The following is a 17,802-nucleotide window of genomic DNA, read 5'->3' as shown; positions in this document are numbered from 1 at the left end:
GGGAAACTTTTTTTAATTACATTTTCAGAATAATCATCTTTTTTAAAATAATACCGTTGAGGTTAGGTTAAATCGTCATTCCATGAAAAAAACACTGAAAGACTAAATTATGTAATGTGATATAATGAACAATGTTTATAGATTCTAGCACCACATTAATGAATATTTCTTCACTATTTTTTTTTGTTTTTTTTTGACGCGTCTCCAGTGGACACATGCATATGAGTCATATAACCCACGGGGTGGCGCCATTGCCCGCTGCATACTGTAAATCAGGCCTGATGCCTTCACGTGCCACTAGTCAATTTTGGAATTCAGCCCTTCCGACAAGACAACGCTTAAAGTTCACATGATTATGACGATAGTCATAATGTGTCAAACTGGAAACAATGTGACGTTTTCAGTCAGTTAACCATGCTGTGTAAAGGATTTGAGACAGCATTAGCATTCTGTCATAAAAAACTAAAATGTGTCCGTCCGAAGATGATTGAAGTTCCAGTTTCGTGTCCAGGTGTTCCTGTTCCTCGCAGGAATTTGATATTCATCAGTCACATGTTTCTGTTCCAGTTTAAGATCTGGAGGTACGTCAGCCCCTAGCTCCTGTTCTACCTGGGCAGCTGGAGGTATCCCAGTGGCTGTTCCTGTTCCTCCTGAGAGCCATGAAGTATGTCAGATCACCTGTTCCTCTTCCAGCAAGGCACCTAGGTGTGCATAAGTGACCTGTTCCTGTTTTAGCTGTAGCAGACTGCAGGTCTGTCACTCACCTGTCAGTCCTTCAAACTGGGTGACCATGGTGATATAATTCACTTGTTCCTTCTCCATTTAGCGCCCCTGTTTGCGCCTGTTCCACTCGAGGAGCCAAAGGTATGTCAAACACATGTTCGTTTTCCTGCGGAAAAACTGAAAGTATGTGTCTCGCTATTTTCCTGTTCCAGCTGAGATTCTGAGTCTGTCAATAATTGTGCCTATTCCAGGTGAGTCACCTGTTCCTGTTCCACTTGAGGGGATGGAGGTATGTCACTCACCATTACAGTTTGAGCTAGTTGCCCAGAGGCTGCTCCAGCTGTCCCTGTTCCAGTTTAAGATCAGGAGGTACGTCAGTCAGTCCCTTGCCCCTGTTGTACCTGGGCAGTTGGATGTATGCCAGTGGCCATTCCTGTTCCTCCTGAGAGCCTTGAATTATGTCAAGTCACCTGTTCCTCTTCCAGCTAGGCACCTAGGTGTGTTCCTGTTTTAGCTGGAGCAGAGTGCAGGTCTCTCACTCACCTGTCAGTCCTTCAAGCTGAGTGACCAGGGTGACATCATTCACTTGTTCTTTTTCCAGTTAGCGCCCCTGTCTGTGCCTGTTCCACACAAGGAACCAAAGGTATGTCAAATACATGTTCATTTTCCTGCAGAGAAACTGAAAGTATGTCTCGCTATTTTCCTGTTCCAGCTGAGATTCTGAGTCTGTTAATCATTGTTCCTATTCCAGGTGAGCGTGTAACAGTATGCCAGTCACCTGTTCCTGTTCCACCTCAGGGCATGGAGGTATGTCACTCACCATTCCAGATCCAGCTAGATGCCCAGAGGCATTGTCTATAAATTACTATTTTCCTGTTCCAGCTGAGATTCTGAGAGTATGTCAATTATTGCTCCTATTCAAGGTGAGTGTATAACAGTATGCCAGTCACCTGGAATGGAGGTATGTCACTCACCATTCCAGTTCAAGCTAGGCGCCCAGAGGTATCAATCGTTATTTCCCTGTTCCAGCTGAGATTCTGAGAGTTTGTCAATCAACTTTTCCTGTTCTACCTGAGCAGCCAAAGCATGTTAATTAGGTGTTATGGGTTACCTCTTTTCCATCTCTGGCCCTAGAGATTCACCGGGCGCATGTTATTGTTCCACCTAAGAGAATGAAGGTTTCTCTGTGTCTGTTCCTGCTGCGAGCTTGGAAGCATGTCAATCACCGTATGTTGCTGTTCTCATTGTAGCCAAGAGGTTTACCAGCCACATTTTTCTTTGCCAAGCAACCGGCAAACAAACTGCCAAATGCTCATGTTCATCGCTGTTTCTGTTCCAGATGAGCAACTGCAAGAACATCAGCCACCTGTTCTTGTTCAAACCCATCCATCCATCCATCCATCCATCCATCCATCCATCATCCATCCATCCATCCATCCATCCATCCATTTTCTTTGCCGCTTATCCTCACGAGGGTCGCGGGATTGCTGCAGCCTATCCCAGCTATCAACGGGCAGGAGGCGGGGTACACCCTGAAGTGGTTGCCAGCCAATCGCAGAGCACATTGAGACATACAGCCGCACTCACAATCACACCTAGGGGCAATTTAGGGTATCCAATTAATGTTGCGTGTTTTTGGGATGTGGGAGGATACCGGAGTGCTCGAAGGAAACCCACGCAGACACGGGGAGAACATGCAAACTCCACACAGGCGGGGTCTGGATTGAACCCAAGTCCTCAGAACTGTGAGGCCAACGCTTACCAGCTGATCCTCTGTGCCGCCGTTCTTGTTCTAATGTGTGATGCAAATACACATTTTTCTTGCTTGCACATGATCTTGATTGCTTTGTTCCATGCAGAGGATGGATGGCTGCGTTAACCAGGTCAAAGTTCAAGCAGTACAGTTCTGTACTGTATTAGTGCGCAGTGAGCTTTCCGATGTCCGACATTCCTTGAAAGCAGCGCAGCATCCGCCAGGGGCCTGGAGGAGAGAGAGAGAGGCCCCGCCCCCTCCCGTTGCACTTGTCACAGGGTTCGCCCACGAAGGTGACGTCACACTCCCGCGTACGGACTGCTGGCTGGTCGAAAAGAGCTCCCGGTCGGACCCAGAAGATTTAGTTTTTCCCCGACGCCGCAATGTTGCCTTCAAGAAGAACTTTTGAGGCCGAAAAGCAGCAGCAGCAGCTGCTGCAGCTCAACGGCCGGCTTGCTCAGTACCTCACCCGGACGCAGCAACTGGAGCGAGAGAACGCGCGTCTCCTGGCCGAAATCCGCCAGCTCAGGCAGGCCCAGGTGGCGGGGCGGGGGCCGCGCTACGAGGCCGAGGTGCGCGAGCTGAGGCGGACGACGGAGCGGGTGGCCATGGAGAGGTCCCGCGCCGAGATGGAGCGCCGGAGACTGTGCGGGGAGTTGGAGACGCTGCGCTCGCTGTGCGGCCAGCAGAGCGACGCCTGCCGGGACATCGGCGGGGAGCTGCGGGGCCGGGAGGTGGAGCTCCGGGCGGCCCGGCAGGACAATGCCTTGCTCCAGCGGCGTTTGGCTCAACTCCAGAAGGAGTACGCCTCCATGGAGGAGTCGCACCGGCAGCAGATGGGGCAGCTCAGGCGGCAGGTGGACTCTCAGGTCAGGAGAGGAAAGTACCTCCACAAACTTCCTTCCTTACTTAAGTACATTCGCGGGTATTTGCCATGTATGTGTTTTATCCGCTCACTAAAGTCGGATGTCTTAGTAATGATCCACCCATCTATTTTCTTAGCCGCTTATCCTCACAAAGGTGCTGGAGCCTACCCCATCTGTCAACGGTTCAGTAGGCGGGGTACACCCTCAACTGGTTGCCAGCCAATCGCAGGGCACGTGGAGACAAACAACAGTCGCACTCACAATCACATTTGGGGATGTGGGAGAGGCAAGGGGAGACCATGCAAACTTCACACAGGCGGGGCGGGGCGGGGATTTGAACCCCGGACTTCAGAACAGTGGGCCCAACGCTCGAAGTAGTTGCGCCACTGTGCTGGTACAAATAATAATAATAATTAAACCGCGCCAACTTCTGATGGGACAAGCTAATATTCTTAAAAAACAACTTCACTTCTCTTTTTATTTTTCTGACCATGTTATTTTATTCTACATACAGATATTTACACAATGGTGCCTTGACTTACAAGTTTTTCAGATTTTTTTTTTCATTTTTATTTTTAATTGAAGACTCAAACTTGCCTGTTAATGCGAATGTGAGTGCGAATGCTTGTTTATCTGTATCGCAGGCAGGGTCAGTTCTAGGATTGCACACTTGGGAGTAGGCCCCCCGGGGTAGGCAGAAATCTGAAGGGGGCAACATGTGACAGCACATTTTATTTACCATTATGATTTATTATGCCACGAAGTTAGCGCTTCCTTTATGTCTTTACCTACTTTAATGTCAGTAAAATACTAATAACAGACTCAGTAATTGCAGATTATCCATGATTAGGGCACTTGTACCTGTGGGTTGCTCCTCACTTGTCATCATAGCACAGGGTCAAACAATTATGTTATTATATTACATATTATCTGAACACAGACCTGTCTTCCACCAACTTGAAGGCTCCTTGATCTAGATGAGGACAAGTGCAATAGGAAACGATCTGATAGATGGAAGTGATTTGAAAACCCGTTATTCCTTTGCACAACCCCCCCAAAAGCACAATTTATTGACAATTTTTAATAAAGAAAAAAAAAAAGACAATAAGTCACTGGTACACACGCCTGACTTTGGTGTGGGATAGATTCCCGCTCAGTGATGGTGTCGATATCTGCCCTGCGACTGACTGGCGACCAGTTCAGGGTGGAGTCCGCCTTTCCCTCGAAGGTGCTACCTGGGATGGGCTCCAGCTTTGCCGTGACCCTTGTGAGGGTAAGCGGCTTGGATAATACATGGATGGATGGATAAAAAGACAAGAAAACATACAAGAGAATGTAAAGAAATGCCGTTTTTATAAAGCGTAATTAACCAGCACATATTCTGATGTATTCATTTGTTGAGGTGTGCCTTTATTGGGCGTGGCCTAGTAAGTGATGTCTGATCACTCGACTATTAGCACATGGTGTGTCCAGTGTTAGCATCTGCGCTACGCTCGTTCCGATTGTTTCAATTTAGTATTTTTATGTTCCCCTATCCCATTCAGTAAAAGCCAAAAAGTGCTTCAGCATCCAGCGCTTTGCATGAACATTGTATCCAATAGGTCAGATAATATGTACCCTATTTTGACAATGTGATGTTAAATCCTCTCTCATTTAATAGTGTTTTGACAAGATTTTTATCGACAATTCTGAATTTTCAAGGGTGCGGCCATTTTCACAAGTCACATGACCTACGTGCGCAGATGTGGGGTGTACCGTGCCGCAACAAAGGCTCGATTACATGGGACACCATTTATAACCAGCGCCGATTTCTCGTATTTATCATCGTCTGATGAAGAAATAGGCGTATTGGTTGATCGGGAAGACGGAGGAATACTTCCATACAAATTTTAACCTGTGGCTGTAATTAATGTTGCATATCCGGATGGTTCTTCGGGCGGAATGACGCAGAGTCTGACTACTCAGATGCCTATATGCGACATAAATGCATAAACAAAGGCCCCCGGGAGCTCCAGGCTGGCAGCTGCGGATGGTTCTTCGGATGGGAATGACGCGGAGTCTAACGAGCGAGCTCCGGTGGCGGGCCGCAAGCCGAGCTTCCAGGCGGCGGAGGCCGTTAGCCCCGGACGCCGAAGCTAGGCTAAAGGCCTCCGCTGCCGCGAGCTACGGCGGAGGGCCGCGAGCCGAGCTTCGACGTCCAGGGAGGCCGTTAGCCGAGGTTCAGTGGCGGTGGAGGCCTTTAGCCTAGCTTCTGGATTTCCCCTTTAAAGATGAAGCTCACTTGTATCCCAAGACGAGGTAAAGTTCATACCTAGAAAAATTCTGAAGTTGGGGCAATCGTAATTCAAGGTACCACCCTAACCTTCTCCTGCGTTTTACAAAATGTGCTTATTACTTTTTTTCCCAACCTCTACAGAGTACAACAGCATAACACAGACGTATAAAAAGAGAGGTTACGTTAACCACGGTTGAGTGAACGTGAACCAGGGAACGTGAATGACGACGACGCAGCAGATTCAGAGAAAGAAGCTTGACTCCATCTATGGCCTTATTTAAGTAAATCATTTGACATTTTTGGCTCCAGAGAGGATTTGTGGCGGATGTGTTTTCCCTTGTGCCATCCTAAAAAAAATCTGCTGGTCAAAAATTCTCTGCCTAATCTAAAAAACAAAACAAAATAAAAAAAATACAAAAACAATTCAATTTCAATTGTTATCATTACATAATTTCTTGCTTTTTGATACGCAGTTGGTAGTTATGGGGACATTCTATTTTGCTAGCTTAAAATTCACCTCTTAAACAACATGATCCAAAAGAATATGAGTTCTTTTTACTACAAAACCTAGTAGTTCTACTTTTTCTACACCACTATCAGTCCTTGCCGACCGTGAGAACATTTGCCCTCTCTGTCCCAGGTTAACACCCAAGTGGTCTCGCAGATTTACCGCGGGCCGCCCGCGGCCTCGATGGAGGAGGTGCAGGAATACGCCCACGGGATGTCTGAGGGCTGGATGCGAACCTTCGACATGTACCAGCAGAAGGTGGAGGAGATGGAGCGGGCCATCCAGGAGGACCAGGTCATGCTAGGCGACCTGCAGAGGGAGAAGATGATGCACATTTCCGAGTTGGACAAATTACGCACGGATGCAGAGAAACAAGGGCAGCTCCAAATGCGTCTGGAGGAGCAACTCCTTCACATGCAGGAGAAATTCAGTCGGGATGTGGATGAATACCAGGTGAGGTCACTACAGTTGGTATCTCTGTACAATCCTGTATAATCTCACTGAAGACAAGATGAAAACATAAAAAAAAAAATGAAAAAAATATGCAAATGCCTTGGCCCATGAATTCTCCATGAGCTAATCTAGAACCAGCCAACCTGGAGTTCAGTTAAACTCAAAACTCCAACCACGATCAAATTAGTCTCTATCTTTAAAGGCAGTGACGTGAAGTTTCTGTTTATCCTCCCAGCTGTCAAAAACAAGTAGCTTCATCATGGCGTGCAACCCTTGAAGGCTTGAAGCCTCCAGGGCGTGTCCCCTCGGTGGCCACTTAAGCCACTTAGCTGTGAGACTGAAAAATCCCTATTAGGTAGGCTCTTAAAGATAAAGCCCCACAAGCCGGACAATCAAATGGCAAAAAAAAAAAGAAAGAAAATAAGTTTACTGGCTTTTATCGTAAAAATGATAAATGGGTATCATTTATACTACACGCCATCCCAAAGCTTGATGGTAACATTTGAATCAGTTCAGTTCAGTTTGTATGTGGGTGCTTGGTTTCTTTCTGGTCGCAGAAAAAAAATATTATACAGTAAAGCCTCAGATCTCGAATGTCCCCGTTTTTGAACAGGTTTTTTATGCTTCTGTTTTCAAAATCGGTACTCGAATGCCCACGAAAAAACCCGGAAATCACATATTGCGCGCCACCAGACCAGCTGACCCACGACGCGCTTTGTTGTGAATTCCCACACTGCCAAAAAACCCGGAAATAACATAATGCGCGTGGCGCAAGCAGCTGACCCACCCACGACGTGCTTTGTTTTTGTCAATTTGAACGCCCCCCTCAAAAAACCCGGAAACAACATCGCGTCCGGCACAAGTAGTTGACCCAACCAAGAACTGTTTTGTTATTGTCAATTTGAACGCCCCCCGAAGAAAGAAATGAAAATGACATAACGCGCGCGGCGCAACTAGCGCACTTTTGTTCTTCTGTATAACGCAGCCTCTGTACGCATACGTGTCCCGGTAGTAACTGTTGTTTTTCTTCTAATGGAGGACTACCGTATTAACCCACAATCATGCCTCCAAAGAAGGCAAGTTGCTTTTTTTAAGTTATTCTGCACTTTTGTGAATAAAAAAAGTTTACAAGGCTGGGGGGCCGAGTCGCTACAGTTGCACTCCCAGTCCAGCGTACTCTACTACTAAAGCATACATTTTAAGCAAAAAATAAATATATTTCTTAAATTATTTCATTATATAAAGTATTTTAACTATACATGTATTTCTACTATTCAATTTATTGTCAGGAAAAGCTAAAAAAATGCTTTAAAAAGGCAAATTTTTTTAAGCTTGGAACACATTATATCTTTTTCAAATGAACTCAAACAAATCACTTTTCGAACCGTTTTCTGGAACAGATTGTGGTCGAGAACCGAGGCCTCACTGTATTCACAAAAAGCCAAAGCAAAAGTAACACACGCAAGGTCAATCCTGTAGTTCGTCCTTAGATTTCACATTTGATGTTGTTCTGTCCAGGTTATCATCAACCAGCTGGAACAAGAGAGGAACGCCATGGCCGAGGGCATCGCGCAGAAGGTGAAGGACCATCAGCATCTGCTGCGGGTCAAGATGGACCTCGGCATGGAGCTGGCGGCCTATAGGTGACAAGCTCTCATAAGCCATTACCTGTGGGGGACGAGAATATTTTGGGGTTACATGATGAAAGAAGGTATTTTTTTCATGTCAAACCCATAAAGCACTGGTGTCAAACTCAAGGCCCGGGGGCCAGATCTGGCCCACCACGTGAGTTTATGTGGCCCATGAAGGCAAATCATGTGTAACAATTTCCACAATTTTTGCCAAAATCTGCACCAAAATTTCCTGTTGTCATATCATAAATCATAATGTTGAGATACAGTATTGCAAGCATTTATGTGTTGCCAAACATCAGCAATAGTTAAAAAACCCTTCCCTTGATTTATGATTCCAAAACTACTTCATAAATTCCATGTGTAAATATGATGTGGCGGTCGGAGATTTTTATGATTTCAGTCATAACGGCCCTCTGAAGGAAACCACAATGTGGCCCACTACAAAAATGAGTTTGACACCCCTGCCATAAAGCATCACGATATTAGTATTCATCCAATTTCCGTCAGTGTCTTTACATCGACATATTTTACTCTAGTGGATCCTCGGCTGAATTTACAATACCGGTCTCAGCGACTATTTTCGATCTAGCGCCGTTTTCAAATTTCTATTTTCATGCACATTTCAAGTGACACATACAGCCGTGTTGTCATGGAGAGAACACTTGAAACAACCCGCAAGGGCAGTATCTACATTCATGAGGATGTTTTTGTTTTTTTTTTCTTTTTTTATCCTGCCATGGTGGTTATCCTATTTGTGTCACTTGAAACATGCAACATAGATCCGGTCCACGTTTTTCAGAAGGTGGAATAGCCCAAATGTTTTGGAGGTGAGTTTGCATTTGCATAGATTTTAAAGGGAAGTATAGAGAATCCCATATTGTAGCCGTTATTTTTAGCGTGGTCTGTTGGGAAGAACTCTCAGGGAGAGCTTCTTTTGTGTCATTTGCTCTTGTTTCTTACTTGAAACATGGCGCAGGAATGAAGATTAAGAAGATTACAAAGTGGTATTAATAAGATTACAGAGATTAGATAGTTGTTTTTTTTTTTTTTCTTATTTTTGTAATAAGCATTGCCGTATAGAGCCAGGGCTTGGATCTGTTTTGTTTTCAAAGCCTTTTTAGCTTTAGAAGCTCCAGAAGTGAGAGCTAGATGATGCACAACACCTTCTACAGTGTTTATCTTGACTCGCTTATTTTCCTACATGAAAAATGATGATCTGCGTCATTAAGTGGGGAGGCGATTTTTGTTTGCACTGTCTTGAAAATGTATTCAGTGTATTTCCTTCATGGAATCACAGTTTATTACTATTCTCGATCACTTATTTGGGGCCTTAACATCCCTGAAAAACCCACCAAATTTTGCATATGTTCAAATGTTTGTGTTTTAAGGGGTCCTGAACACAAGCCCCCCTAAAACTCACTCAGTAGCACCCCCTAAAATGTTTGGGGAAAAAATACGACGAACAGCAGTTGAAGTTGTGTGGCGTGGAGGTTTTTTCATTGCTGCTTGTAGCTTTAGCTATCGTTCTCTTTGCCTAGAGCGCTCTTGGAGGGCGAGAGAGTTGGGCTTCAAGATGGTCACAGAAGGATGAATGAACACCAGAGGGAACGGTTCATAGGTAAAGGTATTGTAATTTCCAAATTATATACATTAGGAATAAAAGTAATTCATTAATTGTCTCAGATATCAAGAGGCTCAGTCAACCCTACACTCCGAGAACTGCCACCGCAACCAGACAGCGTATGGATGTCAGGTTCACACCCTCAGTCTCTAACGTGAGAAGATCTCCCACAGTTCGTCCAGGATCTAATAGTCCCTCCAGGGTTGTTCCAATTTCACTTGTAAGCAGGGCTCAGCGTCAGAGTCCAGCCTCCAGAAGGGACATGGTCTCATTCACGAAAGCCCAGGCCACCACTTCAACCATTGTTCCCAAGAATGAAGAAGAAATCCAGAGTGAGCGACACACCCCGAGGTCAGCACAGAAATTTGAGAAAATCGAAGATGTCTCTAAGGAAGAGAACCGATCTGGTTCCATCAAGTCCTCTGCCGAGACCTCATCAGATAGATTCCCGTCACCACCAAGGAGGAGCCACAACACAAGACAAGAGATAGAGACCAGCATGAAAGAAGATGTCCCAGATATAGGAAAACAACGTGAAAGTGAGTCTAAAGATGAAGGAAAAAGCAAGCCCATGACTGTGTCAAGTGAGAGAGAGGCTTTAAATAGTGTGTCTGTTGAGGAGATCATTGAGAAGGTGATAAAACCGGCTGGTTTGGAAGCCAAGGTTTGCTCCTCTGGAGAATCAAAGATTACGTATCACGTAGAGAAAACTGAACAGGGAGACGGCTCAATGAAAACTCAAATTGTGTTGCAGTCTAAGGTGGAGGAGGAAGTGGATATTTCAGAAGACTCCGCCCTGGATCAGTTGCTGAGCCAAGGGGTGAAGAAGGTATCCCTGGAGGACATTGATGATACAGAGACAGGAAGCATGATCAGGAACCTTCTTAGTGGCCTGCAGGGTGAAGGGAGTCTGCAGAATAGGTCTGTCAATGTGGAGATTATTGAGGAGCCGGTGGAGTCTTACGATGAAGACGTTAATGAGAAGTCCAGATCTTGTTTAAATGAGCCCTCCACATATTTCCAAATTGAGGAGATGGAAGAAGACCAAGCTGGCCAAGTTGAAAAGTACAGTGATGACGCCATGAAAATGTCCCAATGTGGATCTTTTCAGGTTCAGGAGGAGAGTGAGTCTTTATATTTTACCCATGACCAAGAGCCCGTTGATTATTTTGTCTCCACACCAGATGATAATCTCTCAGAACCTGAGGAGGGTTGCGGCATAACCTCATACGGTCATTATGGGAGGGTGGACGACTTGTCTGATGAGAGGTATTATCAAGATGACAGACTCCCAGAAACCGGAACCGTCCTTGAGGAAAATGAATACAGGTTTATGTCAGATCGGGCCTTTCTTAAAGAGAGCATTCCTGAGTGCATCATTGAAGAGGAGATCCGTGTTTCCCCCATAGTGCAGGAGTCGATGCTCGAGTTACTGCGAGAGGACTCATTGGAGCCCAAAGAGCAGCTGAGAGGAGCTTTGGAAAAATTACAAGACTCTGTATCAGGCCCACTGCGGGAGGAGTTGGCTTTCCTCACTAAAGTAAGCAGTGAAAGTCCGCAAAACGTGGCGGTCGACATAAAGAAAGTGCAGCAGTCAAGTGACAGCGGAACCACCACCATTGTTGCGGAGCTGAACGTCTCTCAAACACTGGAGGACTCTGGGTTGCTGGACGACGACGACTTATCGGAGGAGCAGATCATGGCTGCGCTGAGGTCTTCCAACTTGGGGAGTGCCTTGGAGGGAAGAGCCGGAGAAGGATACAGCTTCACGATCTCCAAAGAACAGCGTGTCTTGCTCGGTGAGGACTTGGACTTTGCGAGGGAAGGCGAGTCTTCGTCCCTTGTCACCGAGAGGCATATCGAACTGGGGCCGTCTGAGAGGTCGCTTGTGATTCAGATGGAGGCACACGGCACCCATACTGACACCAGCTCAGATCAGGAGTGAATGAAACGATGTCATGGGGAATTTAAGTCCTTCGGATGGTCGAGAATATAAATTTTTACCAAAGAACGCATTAATTGCAACTGCAAGGGTAGCTCGACCTCTTAGTGCTAGTTGCAGGCACTACAGGTCTTTGAACGATAGTACGTGTGTAGGAATTTGACTTCTATCCATTGTTACCACGTGGAGGTATTTTAATCAGGAGTCACAGTTCGAGGATAATCGATTTTACAGTGTTTCAAGGATTATTTGTGTAGTTTCAAACTAAGAATTCAATCGCATTTAAAGACAAAATGACCTGAGTGGTAGCTGAGATCAAAGCATCAAATTGGTAGATGCATTGATTTTATTTGTTGCTAAGATCTTCTCCGGTTAAGATCCCATAGATTAGATTAAAAATACATAAAAAGTGAGGTAATTTCTCCTCTCACTGCGGATCAGTGATTGATTTGTGAGCACTCTAGGCCGTCAATCAAAAAAACAATGAGGGCGAAATTAGGTCAAATTGAGCACTTAATTGCTTGCAAACAAATACTTGCGTCCCAGGAGCGTCTGCCCAAGTATGTATTTTTTGTGAGCTGGTTCTTTCCCAAAATATTTTTGTGCGTAAGTTTGGGTATGTGTCTGCCGCATGCGCCACATTCACAGATCAGCACACTAATTGACAAGTGTGATTTGGCAGCTTGCTTATAAAGTGCTCCCTCTATGAGTGAAAGGACAAGTCACGGTTTTACCGTCTTTACTTTTAAACTCACAGCTCAACAAGTAGCCACTCGCTGACTCTACTCTTTGCCAATTGATGGACCCGCGTGACCACTGGCAGGATAACGGACCTTTCCGACTGGCAATCTTAAGCCCCGCGCCCCGCTTAGCTACAGTTGCCATGTCCTACAAGCTTCCAAAATGGGGACTGAACAGAACAGGTTTGAAGTCGATTCTCTATAGCGTATTCCAGACAATATCTCTGTATGCTGTTTGCTAAATGTGTCAGACTTGTCCAAGAGAATTCTATAGAGAGGTCTCAACTATTTCACGCAAGGATATGTACACGGAATTAATATTTTGGACGGAGCAGGACTCAATCTCAGAGTTACAGGGAAACGTTGGCGATCGATGCAAAAAAAGTTTGACGCCTCACAAACGTAAATAAAAAAATAAAATAGTGGAATCGTACTGCGCATGCTAAACAGGGTGATTAATTTTTTTACTTGGAAAGATCACGAGTAATATCATTGTAGTCTTTATAAGTGAGTGGGTGTATTCATTTGACTTATCTCGGAATGGAACCCAGTCCTCTGTCTTAAAAGTCCGATGCAATACAAATGGGCAAATAGACATTTCTCTTGCATGACATCGCGCATTTGCGTATCACGAACCCGACTCTTTGGCATAAAACGTGACACACTTCATTCAGCAGGTCAGTGATGCACTAACAAAGTGAGAGTTGTTCTCCTGCAATGTATAAAGCACTGATAATAATTCAATCAAACGCAGAGAAGATACTTCCCTCTCACTTGCCTTCGAACATGCATGCAGCCTTGTGTTTGTGAGATTGTTCACATTTAGTTGTACGTGCGCTCTTCCACAAGCCTTAATCCATCGTAGACACTCGGTCAACTGTGTTTTAGGCTTTGGAAAATGAATCAACCGGGCCCCTTCTTTCATCAGAATTACACGTTCCTCAAACGCATCTGAGGACCATTTTCTTCGTAACATTAACTTTTCCAAGCGCATGCTACTGACAACCAGTGCTGCTTGTGAGACAACATGGCGGCAGGGGCATGTCAAGCCAGGGGTTAAGACAATGCGGCTATCTGATTGTTATTATTGTACGAGTGATTGACAGGTCGGAAAGGTCCATTTTAGCGGGGCTCGTGATAAAGGGTTTTAAGTGTAATATTAAGTGTAACATTACACTTTGATTGGGGTATTTTGGAAAAGCACGTCATAAAGGCAATATTAATACCCCTGGAACTGTCTTATATTGTGAAATAAATACTGAAATGCATAATATGGCTTCTTTGAGACCGAACGCATGTGTTGTATAAGACACCTGGAACTGTCTTAAATTGTGAAAGAAATACTGTCATGTAGTATGGCTCCTTTAACAGTGAACGCATGTGTTGTATATCACTACACTGGTTACCACATAGATAAAATATATCGACTAATCCAAATATTTTCTCAGAATGGTATTTACAATTTTTTTTTTACAGTAGTTAAAAGTAATGGTGTATATTTCTGGTGGTGGTAAAAAGAACTACAAAACACAGAGTTGATATGTGTCTGTTTGCTTTTGTTTGTCACTATTTCTATCCTAACCTTTTGCCGTGCAGGTTTAAAATGTTAGTTGTGCCGTGCACAGCACTCAGTCACTCATGTTTCACAGTGTTGTGTGTCGGGTTGTATGAGTTGGGGCGAGGGGGGTGGTATTGTAGGTTTGGGGATGATGATATGATTACATAGCAGGGGATGGAACCGTTTTCCGTTGTTTTGTTTTCATCAAGAAATGTGACTCATTCAGAATGGGGGGGGGAAATAACATCGCAATGCCATTAAGAGGAAATGGCGGTGGTGTCTGGACACTGTTCACTCGAAACGGCGATCTGTCGCTGGCTGGAAGGATGCTTACATAAGGGAGTGTGTTCATTACAGCTAACTATTTTTGTATCAGCTTAGCAGCACTGACAAGGTTCACAAGGTTTTGTTGTTGTGGACACTTCGAAAGGTCAGGAAGTGGCCCAGAAATTCGATATTTCCTGTGTGTTTGATGTTTTTAAATTGACAAAAGCAGCATATTTGAACATGAACTTGAATCAGAGCTTTAAAATGGTTACACGGTTAAGGATTGTTTATTGGTGTCCTTCATACCATTTCAACGTCACGAAAATCCACTTTTAAGGGCTGTTTAACAATCCCATTTTAACAAGTTCATGCATGTATCATATAAATGTAACTATGACTAATGTTCCCTTTGGTGACTAAAGTCATTGTTTACTGAATCCACATTTCCACCAAATAAAAAAATACTGTTGTATGTTTTCTGCGTGTTTGTGTGCATTTTCATTTTTACAGTTCACATCAGCCAATAAGTTTGGACTGAACACATTAACCAGAGGACTCAAGGTATAATGGCGTGTGCACCAAAAAAAAGAAAATAAAAACATTTTGCACATTTATCAGACTTACTGCCCGCCAGGAAGCGCCCAGGTGTGGTTGGGGGATCCCACCTCATCCACATCAGCATCTGGGGCCCCACAGGGATGTGTCTTCTCTCCACTGCCCTCTACACAACGCTTCAGCCACTAGAAAAAAGTTCTGTCAGTGTTTTGTAATTTACTTTCCCAAAAAGCTGGTTCTGATATCCTTGAAATTCTGCCGGTTTATGCTACAGGGATTCCTCGTGTTAAGACGGTCTCGACCTAAGACAATTCTACTTTACAGCGCCCGTTCCTGTCCGCCATTTTGCCTGGCTAACGCTTGTCCGTGTTTGTGCGCCGGGAGTATCTTTGCATTTTTTGTCCTCCATTTTTAGACATGATCACCCCAAAGAAGAAAGCTCTGTCTTTTAGAAATGCTTCTGCAGCCAGAAGAAAAGCCATGACCATGGAAACGAAGCTCAAGATCATAAAACGATTGGAGAAAGGTGAGACACAAGCACCACCAAGGCTTCAGTCGGTCGACCGTGGTAACAATTGTTAAAGACAAAGCCCGTATTTTACCGCATGTGAAGGGTTTCGTTCCTATGTTGGATACAATGACCACAAAACAAGGTTCTTTGATACTTGTCGAGATGGAGAGGATTGAGGACCAGGTTCCTTTGCAATAGCTGAGCACCGCCTCCCCATCTTCTTCTCCATCCACCTCTCAACAGTCATGCAAAGTACATCATCTCGTTTATTTCAATGTATTTTTTTTTTATACAAAGTATTTTGATGTAAATTCCGACTTTAATGGTGGAATCCGACTTAAGTCAAAATTCGAGTGAAATCGCTACTGTCGGAACGGATGTCAGTCGTAGACCGAGAACTCCCTGTATCAAGTCTTTTTTTTTTTTTTTTTTAATCTTCTTTGGTCTGCACAACAAACTGCCTGTCCAGGCCACTCGGATTAAAAATAAGACGTTAGCAGCAACGAAGTGAAATACGAGCATTGTGAGTCATATTGTGAAGGTAATAAAAAGTTAATTTAGGAGCCTACTAAGTGTCCCATAAATAACCTTCGTAGCACTTGGGATAACATTTGTGTTCCCAACTTTGGTCTACAAGAGGAGCGCTATGGGATTAAAATGAACAGTGACTTTAAAAGTCACTAGATTATTTTTAGTGGAAAAATGTTGTATGGAAGCAGGAAGACGATACAGCAAACTTTCCTTAGGCACTGGGCAAGGATTGTGCAGTCTGGATTGGCTCCTTCTGGCCTCTCGGATGTTTGCACCGTTGCTAGGGTTGATGTCATGGAAGGCCCTTTTTTGGCTCCACAACACGGGAAGAGGTGGCAAATGTTTGTGTGCATTTAGACTAGTATCATTGTTCTTTTTTTTTTCTTCTTCTTCTTGTATCAAAGTAGCTTTCTTTTGGAAAAGCGACTTCGTGTGCCCATAGTCACATGTCAGCAGGAGTGAAGGAGAGTTCAGGCACATTTCCTTGATGTCAGTGTTCAAAAATGTCCTCTCGAGCACGGCGATGAGAGAGTGCGGCCTGCCTTACTGGGGGCCACCTACTGGGACGCAATAACAAACCTCCATAGCAACGGGGTGCATTTATTCACTTACGCATCCAGGCGTGCCGTTACTAGTGGAATGTTTATTTTGGAGAATTTCTCTGCTTGCAAGAAACACATGCAGGAAAAAGTCACTAGATAGTCCTAAATGTGGACAAAAGGAAAATCACTAAATCCAGCGCTTTTACCCTTCTATACACTTTTGCCAAGGACATAATGTACAGTAATGTTTTATGGGCACACTAATTGGGTTCAAGTTCCTTTTAATGCGTAGTAGTTAGCCTTTCCACTTTCTAAAAGGGTGTTGCACCATCTGTTTGGCTCCATCCAGGTTGGGGAAATCACAAAGTCACCCCTGTGTGATATTTTACACCAGGGAAGGGCCGTGTTGCCCACTGCAACCTTCTGAGATTACCTTATGACTCTAATAGCAGCCGATTGGTTAAAATAGCTTATCTCCATATTGCCATACGACAATGTATTTGAAATGGGCGGAGGTTGTCGGGGCAAGTGAGTCCTCTTGTAACCGGAAGAATTCCATCATTATGTATTATACTTTATGTTATACAATGATATATTACTTTATTGGCCGGCATGGTGAATCAGCTGGTAAAGCCTTGGCCTCACAGTTCTGAGGACCGGGGTTCGATCCCGGACCCGCCTGTTTGGAGTTTGCATGTTCTCCCCGTGCTTGCGTGGGTTTTCTCCGGGCACTCCGGTTTCCTATCACATCCCAAAAACGTGCAGCATTAATTGGACACTCTAAATTGCCCCTAGGTGTGATTGTAAGTGTGAATGGTTGTTCGTCTGTATGTGCCCTGCGATTGGCTGACAACCAGTTCAGGGTGTACCCTGCCTCCTGCCCGTTGACAGCTGGGATAGGCTCCAGCACTACTCGTGAGGATAAGCGGTGAAGAAAATGGGTGAATGGATGGATTACTATATTGGTCATTTTCACGTATTTCAATAACACTGGGTCCACTCGATTTGCTGATGACAAGCCATCAGTTTTAATGCTATGAGTACTGAATTTCGGTTATTGACAGTATTTATCCAGCAAATAGTTATGTTTTTTTTGGAAAAAATTACTCAAAGGTATATTTTTCGAAGTTTCAATGCCAAAATGTCTTTTTCATTAAGTGTCTAAAACGAAGTTTCCGGATTTGCAAATTTTTTCTGAAAATGCTAATTACATGGTGACTTTTATGAAGCGGTTTGGTTAAGTTATGCACTTTTGTCTTTACTGTTATGCAAGAAATGCACTTCAGTGGGCCACCGCCATTTTTCTACATCCGTCTAAAATGT

General features: G+C 44.4%; 1 protein-coding gene and 1 long non-coding RNA gene across 5 annotated transcripts; one reads left to right on the top strand and one right to left on the bottom strand.

Moving 5' to 3' along the window:
- Positions 1 to 740: 740 nt before the first annotated feature.
- Positions 741 to 14,786, top strand: synm (synemin, intermediate filament protein). 4 transcript variants are annotated; one of them, XM_061822938.1, is made up of 11 exons: positions 741 to 751; positions 827 to 864; positions 975 to 1,092; positions 1,209 to 1,253; positions 1,325 to 1,366; positions 1,475 to 1,530; positions 1,606 to 3,345; positions 6,258 to 6,578; positions 8,097 to 8,221; positions 9,751 to 9,830; positions 9,896 to 14,786. In XM_061822938.1, the coding sequence occupies exons 7-11, from the start codon at positions 2,860 to 2,862 to the stop codon at positions 11,776 to 11,778; spliced, it is 2,895 nt and encodes a 964-aa protein (XP_061678922.1). In that variant the 5' UTR covers positions 741 to 751; positions 827 to 864; positions 975 to 1,092; positions 1,209 to 1,253; positions 1,325 to 1,366; positions 1,475 to 1,530; positions 1,606 to 2,859; the 3' UTR covers positions 11,779 to 14,786. The 4 variants fall into 4 exon arrangements, with proteins under 4 accessions (XP_061678922.1, XP_061678920.1, XP_061678923.1 ...); XM_061822936.1 differs by having other exon boundaries at positions 1,209 to 1,366; XM_061822939.1 differs by lacking the exons at positions 741 to 751; positions 827 to 864; positions 975 to 1,092 and having other exon boundaries at positions 1,118 to 1,366.
- On the bottom strand, positions 6,328 to 17,577 carry LOC133502293 (uncharacterized). The gene is made up of 3 exons (XR_009795425.1): positions 14,965 to 17,577; positions 8,040 to 8,246; positions 6,328 to 6,434 (listed from the first exon to the last, which is right to left on the bottom strand). It is a non-coding gene; the product is annotated as an uncharacterized LOC133502293 (long non-coding RNA).
- Between the last annotated feature and the right edge of the window lie 225 nt (positions 17,578 to 17,802).

The sequence above is a fragment of the Syngnathoides biaculeatus genome, chromosome 6 (assembly GCF_019802595.1).
Source record: "Syngnathoides biaculeatus isolate LvHL_M chromosome 6, ASM1980259v1, whole genome shotgun sequence".
NCBI classification, from domain to species: Eukaryota; Metazoa; Chordata; class Actinopteri; order Syngnathiformes; family Syngnathidae; genus Syngnathoides; species Syngnathoides biaculeatus.
Note: the sequence above shows the minus strand (reverse complement) of the source record. Positions and strands in the feature narration are given on the sequence as shown.